Source organism: Octopus bimaculoides, chromosome 30 (assembly GCF_046866305.1).
Source record: "Octopus bimaculoides isolate indiv1 chromosome 30, ASM4686630v1, whole genome shotgun sequence".
Classification (NCBI taxonomy): Eukaryota; Metazoa; Mollusca; class Cephalopoda; order Octopoda; family Octopodidae; genus Octopus; species Octopus bimaculoides.
The window spans coordinates 1,529,124-1,554,123 of NC_142957.1; the positions used below are offsets into that span (position 1 = coordinate 1,529,124).

Consider the following 25,000-nt stretch of genomic DNA (forward strand, 5'->3'; position numbering starts at 1 on the left):
TCGAGCCCAATGCGGTGGACAAAAATGGTGACACTCCTCTACATTTGGCAGTTAGAAAGTAAGTCCCCATTGGATCTGGAATATCCAAATCTGTTTCTTTTATGTTTTCAATAATGTTTGTTTCCTTTTCATTGAGTCCTTCATGTCATAATCCCACCATGGGGTCATTGTCTTTCTTCTCTTTTTCACACAGAAATGACACTGTAATCTGCTTCATTAATTAATCATCACCATAATTGTTATTGTTGTTGCCTGACTGGACTCTTTACTTCATCTCATCTTCCATTACCTCAACGTTACAGGTTCAAATCCTCTCCCTTCTTTTCATCCCTTCTAGAACTACTTTCTCTCTCTCTCTCTCTCTCTCTCTCTCTCTCTCTCTCTCTCTCTCTTTCTCTATCTCTCTCTCTCTCTCCCTCCCTCTTACTCTGTATCCTTTCTAGTTCCCTATTTACTCCGACCCTGGACTAAATTCAGAATCATTCCCTTCCAGTATTTAAATTTGTCTCTTTTATGTTCCGTGTTCAAATCCTGCCAGAGTATTTATTATCACCCTGGGGTCAATATAATCTGTACCAGTAATATCCAGGTGTCCCTTTAATAAACTGACCTCCCTCTTTCCTCTTGTTCTTGTTTCTTATTACTGTTGGAAAAACTACCTTGTGGTATTTATATATAACTCTTTACGTTCAGAGTTCAAATCCTGCCAAGGTCAACTTTTCCTTCCATCTTTGCAAGGTTGATAAAATACAATACCAGTCATGTACTGCGGTCCATATGATTAATTGTAGTCCTTCTTTCCTTCCTAAATTTCATGTTTTATAAGCTGTGAGAATTCTTAGCAGTATTTTTTCTGTCTTTACGCAGGTGGGTATATATAATTGTTCTACTGTGTAGAGTGTGTATTGAATAAATATGTGTGTGTGTGTATGTGTTTAATAATTGCTGTAATTAGGTTATGGTGACTTATTTACATATGTTTTTTTTTAATGACCTAATAATTATTATCTCAAGCTCTCTGATGTTTGTTTTTTATGTTTTTCTTTTCTCATCCATTCCTTTCAGGCAACAATATGATGTGGTGATTTTGATGCTGTCCCAGGTTAGTTAACAAATACATATTATATACACTCTCTGGTATTTTATTGATCTGTATAATATAAATATAATCAAAGTACTAGTGAAATAATGAGGATAGATTTAATCACATGTATTACAAAACACTTGTGTTTGTGAAGGAATTGTATATTGATCATGCTGATAATGATATTAGCGGTGTTGACAGTCCAACTGACCATTACCACTGATAATAATATCTTTAATGGTGACATGAAACAAGGTCATTATGAGATTAACCAAAATATAACAGATATCATGTATATATATATATATATATATATATATATATATATATATATAAATTCAAATTACGACAAACGTAAATAAACAAACGAAGTTTGCTTTTAGAAGCGTTGAGGTGTCTTTTAGAAAGTTAAAGAAGTGAAGCTAGCCACCTACACTTTTATCTGCAAAATAGGGGTAGTTTAGCCTGTTCAGGCTATATTATTAGCTTATAAATGTATTTAGACATTTGACTGCGGCCATGCTGGTGCGTCACCTTGAAGTTTTAGTCAAATGTTTCGATCCCACTACATTATTTTAAGCATATCACTTATCCTTTCACACACACACACACACACACACACACACACACACACACACACACACACACACACACACACTCACACACACACACACACACACACAAACACTCAGACACACATACATTGGCACACACATAGGCACATCTTATGAAGCTTCTTTCAGTTTCCATTTACCAAATCCATTCACAAGATTTTGCTTAGCCCTGGGTAATAGTAGAATATACTTGACTGAGATTCCATGCAGAGGGATTCAACATGGAATCGTGTATGGTTGGGAAAAAAAGCTCCTTACACGACAACCATGTATGTCTGTATGTGTGTGTATCCATTTATATATATATAGAGAGAGAGATATGCAGGGCAGGGAATCGTCAATTAGTAATAAAATTAATAATTTACGATTTTGCCGGGTAGCTCAGTATGAAAAAACCTTTTCGGTAAAATCATTTATAATCATAAATATATAGGGATTGACAGTAACCTGCTTCTCCAACATACTGAGAATTCAGAAATAGCAGCCAAAGAACTACTGATTCCAAAACTACAAATTATTACTCTAAATTGATAGCGATATTTCTGATACACACAGAACAAAAAACAGTAGAGAAGAGTAAAAAAACCACCTGCCTTTAGTTAATTTAGTTAATTTATTAGAATATTTAGCTGAAGATCAGAATAGAGTATTCTTTACTCTTAACTGTGAAACGATCGTACTAAATTAACTAAATGCATGTGGTTTTTTTACTCCTCTCTACTATATATATATATATATATATATATATATATATATATATATATATATATATACCGGAGTAAGCACATAAAATGTGCAACAAGATGGAAAAAAGAGTACTCAAATACCAGAGGTAGAGTAATATGCTTTATTTAAAAGCAGCAGAAATATAACAAAAGTGTTACTCTGAGTTTCACGTTCCCGTTCATCGGACAGTTTTGTTAGAAACGGAAAAGGAATAACGATGCAATCAAAAGTGATATGCAATTTAAAACACATGGATTCATTTGATTGGTCGTTTCAAATAACGGTCATGGATGCGTAATGAACAAAACAAATGAATTTAATATAGATTCAACCTATTCAAAAAATATCGAAAAAACCTTAAATAGAAAAATGGGATCAAAATACATATTGTAAATAATTAATTATATTCGAATTAACACATTAAAATCAAATCAAATAAAATAAAATTACAATAGCATATACACATAGTAGGCCATCCACAACATATATATATATATATATATATATATATATATATATATATATATATATATATATATATATATATATATATATATGTCTGAAACAAATTCAGTAAATGGCAAAAAAGGCTTGGGTACATCAGGGGAACAGGTCTGGCCCGGCAGGTGTCCCAGTGTATCACAGGCTGGACCCGGTCGTCATCCTGCCACTGTGGTCAAACAGTCCTCAAGAAAAAGTAAAAATAAACATCGTTTGAATTTTGGCTGTTGGAATGTGCGCACACTTCTTGATGATAATTTCACGAAGAGGCCAGAAAGGCGTACTGCACTTATTGCATGTGAGCTAAAGAAATATTCCCTTGATATAGTTGCTCTCTCTGAAACTCGTCTCTCTGGTGAGGGTCAAGTAATGGAATCTGCTTATGGATATACTATCTTCTGGAAAGGCCTACCTAAGGGTCAGCGTAGAGAATCTGGTGTTGGGTTTGCTCTCAAGAATACATTAGTGTCCTCCATTGCAGAGCTTCCAAGTGGTATATCTGACCGGATCATGTCATGCCGTATCAAACTGACAAAAGGTAGGTTTCTTACCGTTGTCAGTATTTATGCACCAACAATGTCCCATTCTGAGGAAACTGTGGGACAGTTTTATGACAATCTAGCAAGATTATTGAGGAAAGTACCAATTTCTGACAAGCTGGTCATTTTGGGAGATTTCAATGCAAGAGTTGGAAGGGACTATGTTTCATGGCCTGTTTTAGGTCGACATGGGATTGGAAAATGCAATAGAAATGGAGTAGCTCTTTTGACGTTTTGTACTGAGAATGATCTGGTTGTCACCAACACTCTGTTTAAGCAGAAAAATAAATATAAAGCCACCTGGATGCACCCAAGATCTAAGCACTGGCATCTCATAGATTATATTTTGATTAGGAAATGTGATATGAAAGACGTTTCTAGCGTTCGGGTCATGAGAGGGGCAGAGAGCTGGACTGACCATCATCTACTGCGTGGCAAAATAGATTTTTCGATAAAACCTAAAAACCGACAGTCTGGTCCTAAGACACCCAAAAAGTTAAACGTTGCAAACTTTAAATTATCAAGCAACTTGCAAAGATCCCACGACGCTATAGAAAGTATTAATCTTGACCCAAACAATTTATGGGAAGATTTCAAAACAAAAGTATTTCAGGCTGCAAGTTCGTCAGTGGGATTTAAATCTCATAAATCCAGAGATTGGTTCTCAGATAGATCAGCAGAAATTCATGATCTACTTTTAGAAAAACAAAACTTAGGCAATACACTGCTCTCTCAGTCATTGAATCCAACTCAAATGAAACTTACAGAAAGCTGAAAAGGAGGGTGCAAACTGCTCTAAGGAAAATTAAACAGGAATGGTGGAATGATAGGGCAAAAGGGGCACAAGAATCAGCTGATAGAAATGATGCCAGTTGTTTGTATTCTTATGTTAGGGAGGTATATGGTCCAAAATCTTCTTCAGTAGCTCCAGTGAGAACAGAAGATGGATGTTTTCTTCTGACTGACACCGCTTCTATTCATAAGCGTTGGGTAGAACATTTCTCTGCACTTTTGAATAGACCATCATCCGTTAATATGAGGACGATAGAAAAAATTGAACAACTTCCAGTTATAGAAGAGATGGCATCTGAACCAACTCTAAATGACATTTATTTAGCTCTGAATAAGCTGAATAACAACAAGTCTCCAGGATCTGATGGAATCTGTGCAGAAGTCTTGAAATATGGGGGTGACAAAATGATGGAACTCTTAAATATTTTAATTTGTCACTGTTGGAGAAGTGAGAAAGTGCCTCAAGACTGGATTGATGCCATTCTTGTCTCCTTATATAAATCGGGGCCAAAGGATCTGTGTGGTAATTTTCGTGGGATTTCCCTTTTGTCTGTGGTTGGAAAGGTCCTCGCCCGCATTTTGTTAGAACGTTTAAATACCTTTATAGTTCCAAGTATGGTGTCTGAGTCTCAGTGTGGTTTTCGTTCCTCCAGGGACACAGCTGATTGTATCTTTACTGTCAGACAATTACAGGAGAAGTGCATTGAACAGAATCTTGCTCTGTACCATTGCTTTGTTGATTTGAGCAAAGCATTCGATACTGTTAATCGAAGTGCTCTGTGGCTAATTCTGGGGAAAATTGGTTGCCCAGAAAAGTTTATAAACATGGTCAAGGCTTTGCATCAGGATATGAGAGCTAGGGTTAATTTTGGTGGTAGGCTTTCTGAATCTTTTGCTGTGGAAAATGGAGTAAAGCAGGGAGACCTTGATGCACCCACCCTCTTTGCAATATACTTTGCCGTTGTGGTGTCACATTCCTTTCAAAACTCTGAGGAGGGTATCTACATAAAATATCGAACAACGGGGAATGTTTTTAATTTGACCCGACTGAAGTTTAAAACGAAGGTTTTTACTTCACTTATTAGGGAAATTTTGTATGCTGACGATTGCGATCTGGTTAGTCATTCTGAATCGGGTCTGCAATCCCTTGTATCTGCATTTGATGCGGCTTGTGATGATTTTGGCCTGACCATCAATCTGAAAAAAACAGTTGTGATGTATCAACCTGCGTATGGTGCTGTTTGTAACCTCCCTAAAATTTTTGTTAAGGGAAAGTTACTTGAGGTTGTAAATTCATTTGTCTACCTGGGAAGCTCTGTTCAAGATGATGGAAATCTTGATACGGAAATACACCTGCGAATTCAAAGGGCAGCAAAAGCATTTGGTGGCTTGGAGTCACGCGTCTGGCGCCTGCGACATATAAATAACAATACAAAGCTGGCTCTTTACAAATCATTTGTCTTAACATCCCTATTGTATTCCTGTGAAACTTGGACCTGTTATGAAAGGCATTTTAAAATGTTAGAAAAATTCCACCAAAAATGCCTTCGTCATATTTTAAGAATTAAATGGAATTCTTTTACTCCAAACACAGATATCCTTGCATCTGCAGGCATCCCCTCAATTAAAGCCATGATTTTGAGGAACCAATTGAGATGGTGTGGCCATATTGTTCGAATGGCAGATGAACGCATGCCGAAACAGCTGTTTTATGGTGAGCTTGCAGAGGGGAAACGTTATCGGCATAAACCTAAAAAAAGGTTTAAGGATGGCATAAGGACTGCTATGAAGTCAATTGGAATGGCTCCAAAAGATATAGAAGTCCTCGCTTCAGATCGAGTTGGATGGCGAACAAGGGTGTGGAGTGGAGTGAAAGCATTTGAAGAGGCCAGGATGATGCAAGCAGGGCTCAAGAGACATTTAAGGAAAAAGGTGAAGACTGAGAAGGTGAATGACAAGGACCTTTTTGTGTGCACAGTCTGTGACAGACCATGTCTGTCCTTGGCTAGCCTCAAATCTCACCTGCGAACCCATGGAAAACAAACCTCACCCAGCTATTCTGATTATATGTCTGTGCACACGTTTGAATGTGGTGTGTGCCAGAGGGTTTGCAAATCCAATGGGGGTCTTAAAAGACATGTTAGGATCCACAATGAGCAGAACCTACTTGCAGGTATTGGTAGAGCAAATCAGAGGTGCAATCTGTGTGGGTGTTTTTTCAAAACACTGTCTGGTTTAAAAAGCCACATCAGACGCCATGAAAGGGCTAAGGTGTAGGTGCAGGAGGTGGTCAAACTCTGTTTAAGGAGTAGACAACCACCATATATATATATATATATATATATATATATATATATATATATATATATATATATATATATATTTACATACATACATCAAAATACCCAGATGCATACGCACAGGCAATCTACGTATATAGGCATATATTTTTGCAAGGCACAAATATATACATGAATACAAATTTACATACATATACATACATACGCATTTAAGTTCGCGCATGAAAAAACTTATGCGCTGGTAACAAAAATTGTATCTTAAGCTATGGAGTGGAGGGGTAAAGAGTGACGTATCTATAATAACGTTATTAATATAGAAAGGAGGGGGGATGTGGTTGTCATGAGGAAGGAAAGGAAGAACGAAAGAGAAAAAAAGAAAAGAAAGAAAGACATCTATATGTATATATATATATATATATATATACATATACATATACATACGTGTATATATACACATATACATGCACATACGTTTATATACAGACATCTTCCCGAACAATGCTGGCAATAAGAGACACTGCTTATATGACAGTGGGATTCATTTACAATCATCAGCTAATGTCAAGACAAAAAGATATTCACACACGCGCGCACACACACGCGCGCGCGCGCGCATAACACATACATTAATACATGTTGGCTCAGAGAAAGCTATAATAAAATACGCTTGTCCAGGGGTTACATGCAATGAAAATGACCCCAGAACCATGTTGTTGGGAAGCAAATGCCTTACCACACAGTCGTGCCAGCTTCTTTATCTATCTATCTATCTATCTATTTATATCTCTCTCTATATATAATATATATATATATATATATATATATATACATATATATATATACATATATATATATATATATATATATATATATATATATATATATATATATATATATATATATATATATATATATATATATATATACATATATATATATATATATATATATATATATATATATATATTGTTGTTGGCACTCCGTCGCTTACGACATCGAGGGTTCCAGTTGATCCGATCAACGGAACAGCCTGCTCGTGAAATTAACGTGCAAGTGGCTGAGCACTCCACAGACACGTGTACCCTTTACGTAGTTCTCGGGGATATTCAGCGTGACACAGTGTGACAAGGCTGACCCTTTGAATTACAGGCACAACGGCACAACAGAAGCAGGAAGTAAGAGTGAGAGAAAGTTGTGGTGAAAGAGTACAGCAGGGTTCGCCACCATCCCCTGCCGGAGCCTCGAGGAGTTTTAGGTGTTTTCGCTCAATAAACACTCACAACGCCGGGTCTGTGAATCGAAACCGCGATCCTATGACCGCGAGACCGCTGCCCTAACCACTGCCTCATATATATATATATATATATATAAAGCTGTGTTTGTGAGTGCGTGTGTGTGTGTATATTGCATCTATAGAAATCCACATTTTCCACTTTTTCGTAAAAGATTTTTACATCAATGGAATTTTCTCGATGTGAACTTTCCAGTGCAGTAATTAGATTTTTAAAATTCCGTTTACTTTGTGTGATTTAAGGGAGATTTTGCTGTTGATTCTAGCAACTTTTATATTTCTCCCCTTCTACCTGGAACGGCGTTCTTACACACGCGCTCAACAGAGAGAGAATGTGATACATACAACATCATAGATTAAACTTTCCTCTCAGTATTCTTTACATATTTTTCATAATATTGATACGTAAAAACACACACAACCACACATACGTGATCTGTGACAACAACATACACATTACTCCCGTTCTCCCCCTCTTCCTCTCTCGGTCTCTCAAATGCATACACGTGCAAGTAAACATAATCATTCACAAAAATATAACTCATGTTCGTCAATGTGGCATAACTACAGCGTTGTACCCACCGATTTTAGAAGGTCATAACTTTCAGAAAAATGAATATTTTTTTATGAAATTTTCTATGAATATATTATTTACTATGTTGATTCCGAATATACAAACATTTTCGGTGAAAGTGTTTTGGGAGGGGGTGGGGGACAATTTTCGGAAATTCGACTTAAATTCCTCTTAACCTCCAGGAAAATGAATATTTTTTCGTGAAATTTTCTACAAATATACCTTGATGTATGTACATTTCGAGCATGTAGATATTTTGAGGGAAACAACTGCAGGTTATTTTTGAGAAGTGTTCCCCACTCGGTGGTATTTCGGAGTAAGTCGTCCATATTTGTTTCATTTTTCTCTATTATGTGCGTAAGTGCATCCATAGATTTCTAATGAAGTAATAGGCAGTAAAGAGAAGCTGTCATAAGAAAACTTTTGACTACCTCTATTCCTTTCTCCCCCTCTCTCTACCTCTTCCTCTCTCACTATCTTAAACGCATACACGTGCAAGTACACAATCATTCCGTAAAATATAACTCATGTTCGTCAATGTTTTGTAAATATACCACGATTTTTACTAGGGTGTTAAGGTTAGGGTTTTATGGTCAGGGTTACGGGTTAGGGTTTAGGGTTAGGGTTTAGGGTTACGGTTACGGTTAGGGTTAGGATTAGTGTTACGGTTATAGGGTCAGAGTTAGGGTTTTAGGGTTAGGGTTTAAGGTTAGTGTTAGGGTTAGTGTTTGGGATTAGGGTTGGGTAATCGTGAGGGTGTTAATCTGAAAAATTACAGATATGTGAAAAGTACCGACCCTGCCATCTATTATAACTTCTGTTTAATATATACATAGATTATGTCTCCAAAGAAGAGAGTTTGCTGGGGAAAGAAAGCAACCGGTTTAAAAAGACAGCAACAGACTGCAGCAATTCACCACATTCCAGAAGCTACTTTGAACATAATGCAAAATGGTGCATCAACATCTTCTGCCCAATGTGATAGAATTCTGGCAAAACTGTAGCAACAGATCGCCAGCAATTACTTCATCAGAAATTGCCATCCTAGCTCCTACGAAAAGGGATTACCCTGCTATGTATAATCAGGGCAGCGCAAAAAGTTGCTTTGCACAAGCATTTGTATAGCCAATTAGACGGATGAAATTTACGTACACTTAATAATGTTACGCAAAACAGCCTTCAGACTTTCCCTATTAATTTCATCATCTTTTGAATTATGAACATGTTTACATCATAACGGTTGTTTCGTTGTAAAACTTTCTTTTTTAATTGATTTTCACCTACCAAGACTTATTGTATATGGCGTAATAAGTCACACCCGAACAAGGTCGGGTTATAGTGGTAGTGTATATATATATATATATATATATATATATATATGTATATATATATATATATATATATATATATATATATATATATATATATATATATATATATATATATATATATATATATATATATATATATATATATATATATATATATATATATATATATATATATATATATATATATATATATATATATATATATATATATATATATATATATATATATATATATATATATATATATATATATATATATACCTGAAGATGCATGGCTTTGTGGTGAGGGTATTTGACTCCCAGCCGTAAGGCCGCAGGCTCGATTTACTGCAATGTGTTGTGTCTTACAGCAAGATACTATTTTACGTTGTTCAGTTCACTCAACTGGCAAAAATGGCCGGTACATGTATTTGAAAGGGACCAGTCTTGTCATACTCTGAGTCTCTTTAATCAGATCAAGTATATATATATATATATATATATATATATATATATATATATATATATATATATAAAGTTGCTTTGCACAAGCATTTGTATAGCCAATTAGACGGATGAAATTTACGTACACTTAATAATGTTACGCAAAACAGCCTTCAGACTTTCCCTATTAATTTCATCATCTTTTGAATTATGAACATGTTTACATCATAACGGTTTTTTCGTTGTAAAACTTTCTTTTTTAATTGATTTTCACCTACCAAGACTTATTGTATATGGCGTAATAAGTCACACCCGAACAAGGTCGGGTTATAGTGGTAGTGTATATATATATATATATATATATATATGTATATATATATATATATATATATATATATATATATATATATATATATATATATATATATATATATATATATATATATATATATATATACCTGAAGATGCATGGCTTTGTGGTGAGGGTATTTGACTCCCAGCCGTAAGGCCGCAGACTCGATTTACTGCAATGTGTTGTGTCTTACAGCAAGATACTATTTTACGTTGTTCAGTTCACTCAACTGGCAAAAATGGCCGGTACATGTATTTGAAAGGGACCAGTCTTGTCATACTCTGAGTCTCTTTAATCAGATCAAGTATATATATATATATATATATATATATATGTATATATATATCATCATCATCACCATCATCCTCGTTCAACGTCCGCTTTCCATGCTAGCATGGGTTGGATGATTTGACTGAGGACTGGCGAACCAGATGGCTACACCAGGCTCCTAATCTGATTTGGCAGAGTTTCTGCATCTGGATGCCCTTCCTAACGCCAACCACTCCGAGAGTGCAGTATGGGCATTTACGTGCCACCAGCACGAGAGCCAGTCACGCGGTACTGGCAACGGCCATGCTCAAAATGGTATTTTTTACGTGCCACCTGCACAGGAGCCATTCCAGTGGCACTGGCAACGACCACGCTCGAATGTTTTTCTAATGTGCCACCGGCACAAGTACCAGTAAGGCGACGCTGGTAACGATCACGCTCAAATGGTGCAATTTACGTGCCACTGGCACGGAAGCCAGACAGCTGCTCTGACAATAATCACGCTCAGACGGTGCTGTTAGTGCTCCACTGGCACAGGTGCCAGTCATCGAATATAGTTCAATTACAAGTTCGATTTCACTTGCTCCAATAGGTCTTCTCAAGCAGAGTTTACTGTACAATGAAGGAGAGGTTGGCATGGGTGCCAGTCGTCGAATTTGGTTCGATTTCGGTTTCAATTCACTTGCCTCAACAGGTCTTCGCAAGCAGAGTTTAGTGTCCAATGAAGTAAAGATACGAATAAGTGAGCGGGCTACACTTCTGGCAGAGGCCACAGATTATGCTCTCACTTGGCTTGCCGGGTCTTCTCACGTACTGCATATTTCCAAAGGTCCCGGTCACTAGTCATTGCCTTGGTGAGGCATAAAGTTCGAAGGTCGTGCTTCACTACCTCATCCCAGGTTTTCCTGGATCTACCTCTTCCACAGGTTCCCTTAACTTCTAGGTTGTGGCACGTTTTGACACAGCTATCTTCATCCATTCTTGCCACATGGCCATACCAGCGCAATCGTCTCTCTTGCACACCACAACTGATGCTTTTTAGGTTCAACTTTTCTCTCAAGGTATATATATATATATATATATATATATATATATATATATATATATATATATATATATATATATATATATATATATTTATATATATATGAGTATATGCATATATATATGTACATGTATGTACATACCTTCATCTACATGTACATATAGATACATATCTGGGTACATGACCTTGCAAAAAAAACATGGACAAAATGATAAACAAGGTACAAAAAATACGCAGGCCACGTAGAGAACATATCCTTCATCAGCTGCCACCATTAAAACACTGGCGTTTCGAAGAGTTAGGGCAGGATGCATCGTTAAAATGGCTCTTCCCACGGACACAAATTTGTTCCATGGAAGATAGTGGCGGACGGAAAACAAGTGAGGAAAACAAAACGGTGAAATAAACAAACAGAAAAGGCTATACAGCCAGACGTGGAGAAGTATGTGTATATTGAACGCTGTGAAGCACGAAATGGAAAGGCGAAAATGTGCGTGCGAAACTTGGGGAGACCAAGAACGAAAAGAATTAGCAGCTGGACACATGTGACCAGCGAGGGGTAAGGAGAAAGAGTGGTCGAGGAAGAAGAAGGGGAGGAAGTAGAATATAAGTGAGCAACGAGAGATACATAGATAGATAGATAGATAGAGAGAGAGAGAGAGAGAGAGAGAGAGAGAGAGAGAGAGAGAGAGATAATAGTGACGGGGAGAGGCGAAGAACAGTACAAGGAAGATTGAGAGGGGGAAATAGATACAAATATAGAAAGAGTCGCGTCAGAAAAATAAAGTACAAAACTTACTTGCAAATGTAACGCGTGCGTTCGATCGTGTTATACAAATAATATATGAGTATATGCATATATATGTACATGTATGTACATACCTTCATCTTCATGTACATATAGATACATATATATATATATATATATATATACATATATATATATATATATATATATATATATATATATATATATATATATATATATATATATATATATATATATATATATATACATATATATATGTATACATATATATACACACACATAAAGTAAGTTATAAGATGCATCGGTTTCTTTCACCAGTTGATATCTTTGAGATTACAATGTTTAACTCAAGTTTTCGTGTATGATAAATCATTTTACATGTCTGCATCAGTGTATAGGTTATAAATGATACAGTGCCATCGTACAATTTACAAAGTAAAACAAGTATAAATGACAAGCACATCAGTTCATAAAATATCGTGTTTACATCCATTCTTCAATGCAATATACACATACAACAACAACATTTTATTTCCATAAATGTAAGGAAGACAATCATTTACAAAAGAGTTTTTACAGAAGAGAGAGATGGCGATTTAGTTAGGTATCAAAAGGAAGCAGTAAATATACATACATACATACATGCGTATATACATACATATATATATATATATATATATATATATATATATATATATATATTAATTCATTTAACATATGCGTTTTACTCCATTCACTAAATTTGTACGAAGAATGTACGAGAAAAAACAGCAGACGAGGACAGGTGGTGTAAACAACAAAAGGATGTATTAGTTTGACGCTCGGGAATACAGAAAGTCTTTAACGTTTGGGGCTATGCTCTTCAACAGAAAGAATACGGAGAAAACAAGGAGAAAAAACACGGGGAAAAAAATTGAATGGTGTTTGGTCAACGATCTATCATGGCTTCTGCAGACAGGAGAGCTAAGAAAAAGGGGACATAACAAAAGAGGGAAGAGAGAACGGTGACCCAAGAACGAGGAGCTGTGTGTGTGTGTGTGTGTGTGTGAGAGAGAGAGAGAGAGAGAGAGAGAGAGAGAGAGAGAGAGAGAGAGAGAGAGAGAGAGAGAGAGAATGCTGGTGATCTTGACGTATGCATGTGTGAAAAAATGGGAAGGAGGAAAGGAGTTGGTCGGTTGTAGTGTTTGCGTAGTGTGATGTGAGGGTGTTGGGAGGTGGGGAAGGCATGGGTGGCGTGTGGGTTAGGCTGAGGGTGGGGGTAGAGGTAGGGGTATATGGGTAGGGGTGCGTGTAAGGAATTGGATGGGGTGGAGTGGGAAGGTAGAATAGGAGTGCGTTGGGGTGGGGTGGGATGAGCTTATGAGGGAGGGTTGACGATGAAGGGGGAGGTGGTGGCGATGAAGGGGGAAGGGGAAGATGGGTATGGGAGGAGGGAGAAAGAGAGGAAGAGAGTAATAGGGAGAGAAAAAGAGTAAGAGAGAAGAGAGTGAGAGAGAGAAAAGAGAGAAGAGAGTGAGAGAGAGAGAGTAAGAGAGAAGAGAGTGAGAGAGAGTAAGAGTGTAAGAGAGAGGAGAGAAAGAGTAGGGGTGAATAGAAGTAGGAGTGAAGAGAAGTAGGAGTCGGAGCAGGAGGGGAGCGGTAGTGGGAGGAGAGGGGAGATGGGTGGTAGGAGGGAGGGTGGGGGAGAGGCAGGGGGAGAGACAGGGGGAGAGGCAGGGGGAGGGGGATTAGATGAAGAGGGGAGGGGAGTTGAGCCCATGTGGCGCAAAGGAGCGAAGAGAGAAGGTTAATCCTTGTTCACGGCGCAAACGGGAGTCTGGATGGCCCCTGTGCACAGACAATCCAAACACGGACAGGTGTTGCTGCAAGGAGTTACCGGCAGAACGGAAATGGCGTGACACCGGGGTGTCATTGCAAACGTTGATATCTCGGAGGTGTTCCGCGAATCGGTCGGCCCGGCGGCGCCCCGTTTGTCCGATGTACAGAGAATGGCAGAGAGAGCAGGAGATGCAATAGATGATGTTGGTAGAAGTGCAGGTGAAGGAGTCGGTGATGCGATAGGGTCGGTGATGGGTGCTGGTGAGGAGGGTGGTGTTGGAGAGGTAAGGGCAAGTGCGGCAGCGTGGGCGGGAGCAAGGGAACGAGCCAGGTTGGGAGGTTGGGTTGGGGAAGAAGCTGTGGACCAAGAGGTCTCGTAGGTTATGGGCTCGTTTGAAGGAGGGGAGGGGTAGATTAGGGAAAATGTGGGAGGTGGGGGGGACGGACTGGAGGCGCCGGAAAGCTCGAAGAATGGTGCATTGCAGGGGTAGGATGGTAGGATGGTAGGTGAGGGGAAAATAGAGGCGGGAAACGGTAGGGCAGGTTCGGGGGAAGAGAGCAGATGCACGTTCCACGGAACGTGCTCTGGCAAGGGCGGTGTGGATGGTGGTGGGTGGATATCCACGCAGGCTAAAGTGGCGAGCCATGAGTTGAGACGGAGTCTCAAAGTCATGGCTGTCAGTACAGAGTCTGCGTAGACGGAGGAATTGGGAATAGGGGATGGAAAGTTTGATGTGTTTAGGGCGGGAGGAGGAGAAGTTCAGATAAGAGTGTGAGTCTGTGTGTTTGTAGTGGATGGAGGTGCTAAGAGTGGAGTGATAGATGCTGACCGAAATGTCGAGAAAGGGGACAGAGGTGTCAGAGATAGTACAGGAGAAGTGGAGGGCAGGATGGAAGGATTGAACGAAATAGAGGAACGAGTCAAGGTGTTCGCGGGAGAGTGAGGTGGCACCGATACAGTCGTCAATATAACGACCGTATAGTTCGGGAGTAGGACCAGTGAAACTTGAGAATATTTGATATATACATACATACATATATATATATATATATATATATATATATATATATATATATATATATATATATATATATATATATATATATATATATATATACATACTTATAAGTCAGTAAATAGTGGGGTTGTGTTAACCGCACGTGGAGAAATAATAGGAAAATGAAAAAAAGGCAGAATGCTAAACTGGAAGCATATTTTAATAAAGATTTCTAACCGGTTTTCATTGCGAAGCAAATTATCAAGAAGAAGGAGAATGAAAATGTTTTTTACGAAGAAGTACAAAAAGATAATATATAAAAAAAATAATATCCAAAAAAATAAATATACCAATACGTTATATTGTCTTTGAGCTTTTGAAGTTCAATAGTAGTTCATGTATATAATGGTAGGAAAAATAAGGATGCATGAGAATTGAGGGTTTTGTTAGGTTTTAAAAAAAGGGTTAAAAGTTTGTGCTAAGCAGGAAATGTCGTGTCAAAACAGGAAGTGTGTGTAAGGGGAGACAAATGTTTTTAGTTGGAGTTATGAACTCTTTTTCAACAGGAAGTTTATGCCTGTTCCTAGAGAAATAAGGTCGCTGAGGGGTGTGTGTGTTAAGAAATGGTTGGAATTTCTCTATGTTGATTCTTTCTTGTGTGGAGATTCTGTCTTTACATTGATAGAAAGGGAATATAAGGAATTTAGGGTTTTTGTTTCTGGCGCAATAGTCTATATGGCCACTGAGTGGAATTTGGCGGTATTGAGGGAGATTTATTTGTTCCTTATGGACTGCTACTCTTCTACGCAACGGGAGGCTCGTCTGTCCGATATAGAAGTTTCGGCAACCTGCGCAAGTGAGGACATAAATGAGGTTACCAGAGGAACAAGAGAAATTGGTTTTGATTTTAAACTTTGTTCCTCGTTGGAAGGTAAATTCAGAGCCTTCAAGTACGTAGGGACAGGTACCACAATTAGGGCGTGCACATTTTTTAACTGATGGGGGTGGAAGTGGTATATGTAGTTTGGCATTGGTTAATAGTGTTTTCAAAGATTTGTGTTGCCTTTTGCATTTAAGGACTTTGTGTGTATTGATGATATTGTTCATTTTCGGGTCTGTGGTGAGTAAGGGGAGGTTTTGTTTGATTGTGGTGTATGCTTCGATGTTTTGGGGGGTTGTGGGCGGAGATGTATGGAAGTATTTTGGGGTTGGGTGTGTTATTATGTTGGTTGGTTTTTAGTGTGTTTTTGTCAAGTTCCTTGGCACGTTTTATTCCAAGATCTATGAGTGTGGAGGGATATTGGCGTTGTAATAGTGTTTTTTTTTTGAGGTTTTGTAAGAGTATTTCTCGAGTGGTTGGGTCAGAGACAATGGTGCAAATTATTTTAGCTAAATTAAAGGGGATATTTATCTTGGTGTTTTTGGGTGGCATGAGCTAAAAAGGAGGTATTGTTGTGAGTCTGTAGGTTTGTGGTAGATGTCGGTTGTGATTTGGTTATTAGGTGTTTTTATAATTAAGAGATCAAGAAAAGGGAGATGATGTTTGCTGAATTCCATAGTGAATTGAATGCTAGGATGTATGTTGTTAAGTATGGATTTGAATTCTAGACGTTTTTCATAGGATTCCTTCCATATGATGAAACAATCATCCAAGTATCTTTTCCAGTTATCCATTAAATAGATGTGGAAAAGGTGTCCAAATTTATGGCGTGAGATTTCATATAGTGATAATTTAAAAAAAAACATATCAAAAATGGGGTGCTGCAGTTTATGTGATTACCCTGGGTTTTCCCTTCGTAAATGTTTTATCTTTATGGTGTATCGTCAAACCCCAAAACCTGTTGGCCTAAGACCGCTTCTAAATATGGAGCGGGGAGAAGACTGGGATTTATGTTTTCTGTAAACGATCCTTTTCCGCTCCCTGGCAAGAGGTTATCCTAGAGACCACGTGGTTTCTGTTAAATAGAACACAATTGCAGCACTTCTACATGTTTACTGAAACCACGGGTCTCTCATAAATATGAAATGATTTGACCTTGGATACTCCAGCAATGAACTATATACCCATATGCTGCTGGAAAAGATAATGGACGTGATTAGGTGTATGAGGTGAAGAGTTGAGGCTTTTCTACCCTCCATATTTAGAAGAGGTTTTAGGCCAACAAGTTTTGGGGTATCGTTTTTGGGGTATCGTTACGCCATGAAGCTAAAACCTTTTTGGACCGGAAACCCAGGGTAATCCCAGAAGCCGGCCTTCCCCAGTTTTAAAATCTACACTGCTCTACGTCTTAGAGTATGCTTCTCCGGATTTATCTTTTCTGCAAACAAAATATATATTCGTATGTATGTCATTAATTAGTTTATTTTAAGATATATCTTCTCACTTTATGTTAACATCCGTTGGCCAGCTAATTTCCACAACTGAGCACAGTTTCTCTATGTATGTATGTATGTATGTATGTATGCATATGCAAATATATGCATGTCCGCATACACACATTCTGATATAACTGTGACTGGGCCTATCCCAGGAATTTCACAGTTTGTTGAGTTTTATTACAAATGGGGGAATGGGAAATGGAGTATCGATCCATTTTGCATCGGGCTCTTGTGCGTTGGATAGTGCATAATTGCATGTGTTGCATCCTCCGGCACAGATGCATCTCATCTGGTGTCTTGTTTTAAAGAAGAGACCTCATTAAATAGTATTGGTTTTGCTTGGCCTGTTGTTGCCAGGAGGTTGTTGACTATAATACTATTATCCAAGAACCTACTGACAACAACAACATTCCAAGTGACACCGAGCACTTTCCCACCCGCAAGGAATCGATGCAAGATGGGTCAAAACGATCGTTGTGGTGAATAATGATTCTCGTGAACTTCATTTTACATTCTCCTCATTCACCATATATATATATATATATATATATATATATATATATATATATATATATATATATATATATATATATGTATATATATGCATACACACACACACACACACACACACACACACACACATACATATATATATATATATATATATATTTGTGTGTGTGCATTAATTTTATAGATGTGGACACTAACCACCTCAACAGTTTTGTGAACCACTTAACAATATAACAACATCAAAAGTAAACATTATTCGTATAATTTTTCTTTACTAGTCTTGGTCTGCGAATCATTTGTTCACTCTTGTTCTACTCCTTTAAAACTTACTATAATCAGGAATAAAAGGTAGGTTAAATTGAAACAACATATTTATGACATCTTTATCCTGTCTAAAACACATCCTCATAGCAACTTTTAAAGGATCTTACGAAAGGTTGATTTTACGGACAAACATCAAATGTACATGATTAGTTTGATCAAATATGCAGTAGAAGACAATAATGACACATTGATATCCATCCTGATTTTCATGTAAATTTCCATTTTCTATTTTTACCTCCACAAAGGATTCAGTGGAATTGGAAGTGAAGAACCATAAGAAAATGACACCATTGCTTGAAGCCGTTTCCCGGGGTCACCTCGGAATAATGCACTGTTTACTAGCCCGAGGTGCAAACGTAAATGATGTTGATGGTGAAGGCAACAGTTGTTTGCACCTTGCTATAAAAACAGAAGTGTTTAGTTCCGAGGGGGCACCCGTGATTATACTAGATGAAGTAAGTTTTAAAATTGTTTGTGTATATTTATTCATATACATATATATATATATATATATATATATATATATATATATATATATATATATATATATATATATATATATATATATATATATATATATATATATATGTGTGTGTGTGTGTGTGTGTGTGTGTGTGTGTGTGTGTGTGTGTGTGTGTGTGTGTGTTTCTGTGTATTTCTGTATATGTGATTCTGTGTGTATGAGTTTGTGTATGTGTGAGAGAGAGAGAGAAAACAGACAGACAGACAGACAGACAAACTTTGATTATCGTGTATCAATTCCCACCTCTCAACCTCCATCCTCCATTCCCATTTCGTGATCCAGTCTCCCCTTATGACCCGAGTTATATTATGTAGCAAACAATATTCCATCTCCTTTCATTCTCAAAGACGTCGTCTCACCTCGGTCGAGAGGTGACCCATCTCGGATGTTGGCCATATAAACACAGCCATCACAATATGAGGGAGAAGTGACCTATTTAATAGAGGAGATGTTATTCTCAATTAACAATGATGCAGGATAGAAGAGATGTCTGAGCTTTATAGTGCTGCTGCCATGGTAAATACATCCGGTCCATTCTATGAAGAACTCTGACTGAAAACTGTTCTCTATCCCACTTCTTGTACACGAAATGCGTCCACTGACTTCTTGTGGACATGTCATAACAATGTTCAATGTTAGGACACTAGAGAATGAATACAATGAAGCATGGTCCTTAGTAAGTTTTCTTCTATTTAAGTTCTGTATGTACACTCATGCACATACACACACACACACACACACACACACACACACACAAGTAAGGATTTTCAGTTTGAGCATACATCTTGTAAAATGCTGTTTAAAGCCCTTTCACTGTATTCGGCTATCTAATGTCATCAACAGTATGGACTTAAATGCTACTGGACTTTTTGCTGTCATCTCATAAATAAAGCAGATTTCTATACTTATATTTTTCAAAATTAAGATAAACAAAGTACTTTCTTTTAATCTAAAACATATTCTCCTTCATTTTCTACAATGCTCTTCCATCTATCTGGTAGACTTGCAAGTCACCTCTTCCAAAATTCACTTGTCCGTGATTAAAAATACTCCTCCATTACTGGTCTAACTTTGTCTAAATATTGATTTTGAAGACTGCGAAATAAATGATAATCAGATGAGGCAATGTCTGGTGAATATGATGGGTGGGGCATTGTTTCTCATTCAGACTGCTCCAGCCTTTGGAATGTCATGCTCGCTGTATGTGACCGAGTGATATCCTGATGGAAGAATAACTTTCGTCTTGAAACAAAAGATGGTCGTTTTCCTCCTGTCGCTGACTTTAGCTGCTCACACTGCTCACAGTAGATCTCCTTTGTTATCGTTTGGTTTGGGTTTAAAAGTTCAAAATAGACTCAACTTTTCATATCTCATCAAACATGTAACAGCAGCTTATGTGGTTGAAGATCTTCTTTACCCTGGGGTGCTGGTGCTTCTCCTTTCGCCATCCAATGTCTATGGCACTTGAAAATTTTATAGAGAACCCATTTCTCATTACCAGTCACTATCCGATCCAGAAAATGTTCATTCATGAGATTTGGCGGCAAAGAAGAGTTCATTTTCGCTTCCTGCGTGTGATTAGAGTCGGAAAGTTTTTGAGGAACCCATTGATCCAATTTGCTAACTTTTCCGATGGCACAAAGGTATCAATGGATGGTTGAAGGACCAAATCCAAGCTTCTCTGGTAGTTCCTCAACAGTTACGATGGGAGTGTTTGCAGGACGAGGCTCGTCTTTTAGGCCGTAGATTCTGGCTCGGAATTTCTGGAATCACCACTGACACTTGTTTATGCTTATTGTCCAATCGCTATATACTGCATTAATATTCCTTGCACTATCCGTTGCGTTACCTTTATTGAACCCATAAAGCAAAATATGCCGAATATGCTCTTTTGTCACTTCTATTACAGCTTTGAAAAATTAACTGTTAAAATCGAACTGCATTTTTCACAACTTGCACTAAGAATAAGCACAATGTAAAATTACTACCTGTTTTTATAGCAAGTTGATGCAGGTAGTTTAACCCGTCCCCCTCCGACTATTAGTTCATGAAATTGAACTTAAAATTTGTTTATGGGAGGACCCAATACTTCAGTATTTTATTCATGTCCATAGATTTTATAAAATATGAAAGAAAGTGGAATTCACTCCACTCTTTATTCGACCCATCTTGTACTGTTGGGGTATAGGTGCATGTGTGCCTTTGTGGGCGAACATCTCCGCATGTTTGTGAGTGTGTGTGTTTATATGGATATCTTTAGGGTTGCAAAAACTGACCCCGTCTCTGCTTGTGCCACATAAAAAGCATTAAGTCCATTCTGTTGAATGGTTGGTGCTAGGTAGAGCATCCAGCTCAACTTTGGTGCAGGCTTTTACCTGGCTGGTTCTTGTCAAACCATCCCACCCATGCCAGCGTGGAATGCAGACTTTAAACGATGAGGACGACGATGATGATGGTGATGATGATAGTATATATATATATATATATATATATATATATATATATATATATATATATATATATATATGTATATATATATATATATATATATAAGTCAGTAAATAGTGGGGTTGTGTTAACCGCACGTGGAGAAATAATAGGAAAATGAAAAAAAGCCAGAATGCTGAACTGAAAGCATATTTTAATAAAGATTTTTTCTAACCGGTTTTCATTGCGAAGAAGCAAATTATCAAGAAGAAGGAGAATGAAAATGTTTTTTTACAAAGAAGTACAAAATGAAGAAAATAATATATAAAACAATAATATATAAAAAAATAAATATACCCATACATTATATTGTCTTTGAGCTTTTGTAGTTCAATAGTAGTTCATGTATAAATTGGTAAGAAAAATAAGGATGCATGAGAGTTGAGAGTTTTGTTAGGTTTAAAAAAACGGTTAAAAGTTTGTGTTAAGCAGGAAATGTCGTGTCAAAACAGGAAGTGTGTGTAAGGGGAGAAAGTGTTTTTAGTTGGAGTTATGAACTCTTTTTTTCAAACAGGAAGTTTGTGTCTGTTCATAGAGAAATAAGGTCACTGAGGGGTGTGTGTGTTAAGAAATGGTTGGAATTTCTCTATGAAAAGATTCTCCTTGTTGATTCTTTCTTGTGTGGAGATTCTGTCTTTACATTGATAGAAAGGGAATATAAGGAATTTAGGGTTTTTGTTTCTGGCGCAAGAGTCTATGTGGCCACTGAGTGGAATTTGGCGGTATTGAGGGAGGTTTATTTGTTCCTTATAGACAGCTACTCTTCTACGTAATGGGAGGCTCGTCTGTTCGATATAGAAGTTTTAGCAACCTGCGCAAGTAAGGACATAAATGAGGTTACCCGAGGAACAAGAGAAATTGGTTTTAATTTTAAACTTTGTTCCTCGTTTGAAGGTAAATTCAGAGCCTTCAAGTAGGTAGGGGCAGGTCCCACAATTAGGGCGTGCACATTTTTTAACTGATGAGGGTGGAAGTGGTGTATGTAGTTTGGAATTGGTTAATAATGTTTTCAAAGATTCGTGTTGCCTTTTGCATTTAAGGACTTTGTGTGTATTAATGATATTGTTCATTTTCGTGTCTTTGGTGAGTAAGGGGAGGTTTTGTTTAATTGTGGTGAATGCTTCGATGTTTTTGGGGTTATGGGTGGAGATGTATGGAAGTATTTTGGGGTTGGGTGTGTTATTATGTTGGTTGGTTTTAGTGTGTTTTTGTCAAGTTCCTTGGCACGTTTTATTCCAAGACCTATGAGTGTGGAGGGATATTGGCGTTGTAACAGTGTTTTTTTGAGATCTTGTAAGCGTATTACTCGAGTGGTTGGGTCAGAGACAATGGTGCAAATTATTTTAGCTAAATTAAAGGGGATATTTATCTTGGTGTGTTTTGGGTGCCATGAGCTAAAAAGGAGGTATTGTTGTGAGTCTGTAGGTTTGTGGTAGATGTCGGTTGTGATTTGGTTATTAGGTGTTTTTATAATTAAGAGATCAAGAAAAGGGAGATGATGTTTGCTGAATTCCATAGTGAATTGAATGTTGGGGTGTATGTTATTAAGTATGGATTTGAATTCTAGAAGTTTTTCATAGGGTTCATTCCATATGATGATACAATCATCCAAATATCTTTTCCAGTTATCCATTAAATAGATGTGGAAAAGGTGTCCAAATTTATGGCGTGAGGTTTCATATAGTGTTAATTCAAAAAACCCCATTATCTGGTTCGCAAGGACTGGTGCAGCTTTAGTACCCATCGCGATACAACATTTTTGGCGAAAGTACGTGTCTGCAAACAGGAAGTAATTGTTGGGCAGAATGAACTTAAGTGATTCTATGATGAAAGTTGTGTTGATGCGATTAGGAAATGTTTCTGGGTGTTTGTGCAGCCAGAATTTAATTGCCTCAATCGCATATTCATGAGGGATATTTGTATAAAGGTTGACCACGTCAAAAGACACCAAGAGTGACTCCTCGTTTGTTGTTTTCGGGAGGTGATTGAGCATGTCAAGATCATCTCTGATGTAACTTTTGATGTGGCTTAGGAAAGGTTTCAAAAGAATGTCCAAGAAATTACTTAAGCGATGTGTTTCGCAGGAGGTGCCTGCTATAATGGGTCTTAGTTTTAAATCTTCCGGTGCCTTGATGTTGATGTAGATTTCAGAGGAGAGTTTGCAAGCTTCGTTGATGGATTTGTTCTTATGGATTTTAGGGAGGCCATAGAAGAGGCTGGGTTTGCATTTGAAATTAGTGATGTAATCTTTTTCTTTGTCCGTGAGTCCTTGACCTTGCTGGAGTATAAGGGTGGTGAGGTTTTTGAGAATTTTTTGTTGTTTATAGTTGGTGATAGTTTCATAGAAGGAGTTATCGTTTAGTAAGGAGAGTGCTAGGTGTTTGTAAAAATCTGTGTTCATTAGGACTACAGTACTACCTTTGTCAGCTTCTTTGATAGTAAGGCTTTTGTCCTGTTGTAAGTCTCTTAGATTTTTCCATTCTATGCTATTAAAGTTTGATTTGACCTTGGTTTTAGGTGGGGTAAAAGGGAAACTCTGGATGTGGTTGCAAAAATCATCCAGTGCTTTATTCCTTCCTTTGGAAGGTATGAAGTTGCTTTTGTTTTTAATAATTGAGTCATCCTCATTGTTGAAGTCTATGAAAGCTTCTGTTAAACGAAGCTTTCTGCAAAATTCTGAAATGTCATCCTTGATCTCAGGGGGGTTGGGTGTTCTTGGGGTGGGTGTGAATGTTAAGCCTCTGGCTAGGATGTTAATTTGGGTTTGTGTAAGGGTTTTATTAGAGAGGTTTATTATTTTAGCTTTCCTTTTAGTTTTCTTTTGATGGATCTGTATTAGCGGTAGTGCCTGTTTTTCTCCCCTCCGTCTAAAAAATGGTTGTTGAAGTAGGGGGTGTAGTGATTGTTAGAGTTCTGGTAGAAGGGGTAGGGGTAGGGGTATTGTTGGGTGGATAGGCTGGAAGTGGATGGGTAGGTATAGTGATTGTGTTGGTATGGGATGTGATGGTTTAAGGTTTTGTGAGAAATGCGGTGGGTTTTTGGGTGTTTGTAGGGTGGATTGTATGCAAGGTTGGAGTTGGGTAGGTAGTTATTGTGGTTCTGTTGGTGTGGGTTGCCTGGGTATGAAGATCTGTAGAAAAAATGGTATGATTGTGGGTGTTTGTTGGGTGGACGGTACGGGGTACCTTGGGTGGGAGATTTATGCATAGGTGTGGGTAGGATTCCTTGTTTGTTATTGGTGTGAGAGTAAGGGTAATTGAGATGGGGATAATAGCAAGTGTAAGGGGGGTTCATGATGCTTCTAGTCCATATGGAAGGAGAATGGTTGAGTTGGGTCTTGTTTGGATTAT

At 37.6% G+C, this 25,000-nt stretch overlaps 2 protein-coding genes across 2 annotated transcripts in view; one reads left to right on the plus strand and one right to left on the minus strand.

Annotated features, from left to right (window-relative positions):
* Positions 1-25,000, minus strand: part of LOC128251409 (uncharacterized) — a 191,774-nt gene that overhangs the window by 114,932 nt on the left and 51,842 nt on the right. The window lies entirely within an intron of this gene.
* LOC149130116 (nuclear factor NF-kappa-B p100 subunit-like) overlaps positions 1-25,000 on the plus strand; it is a 30,244-nt gene that overhangs the window by 1,177 nt on the left and 4,067 nt on the right. Inside the window, exons 2-4 of the mRNA XM_089345832.1 lie at positions 6-58; positions 1,066-1,102; positions 18,886-19,110. Coding sequence (XP_089201958.1) covers positions 6-58; positions 1,066-1,102; positions 18,886-19,110 — 315 coding nt within the window. The remainder of the gene's footprint in view (positions 1-5; positions 59-1,065; positions 1,103-18,885; positions 19,111-25,000) is intronic.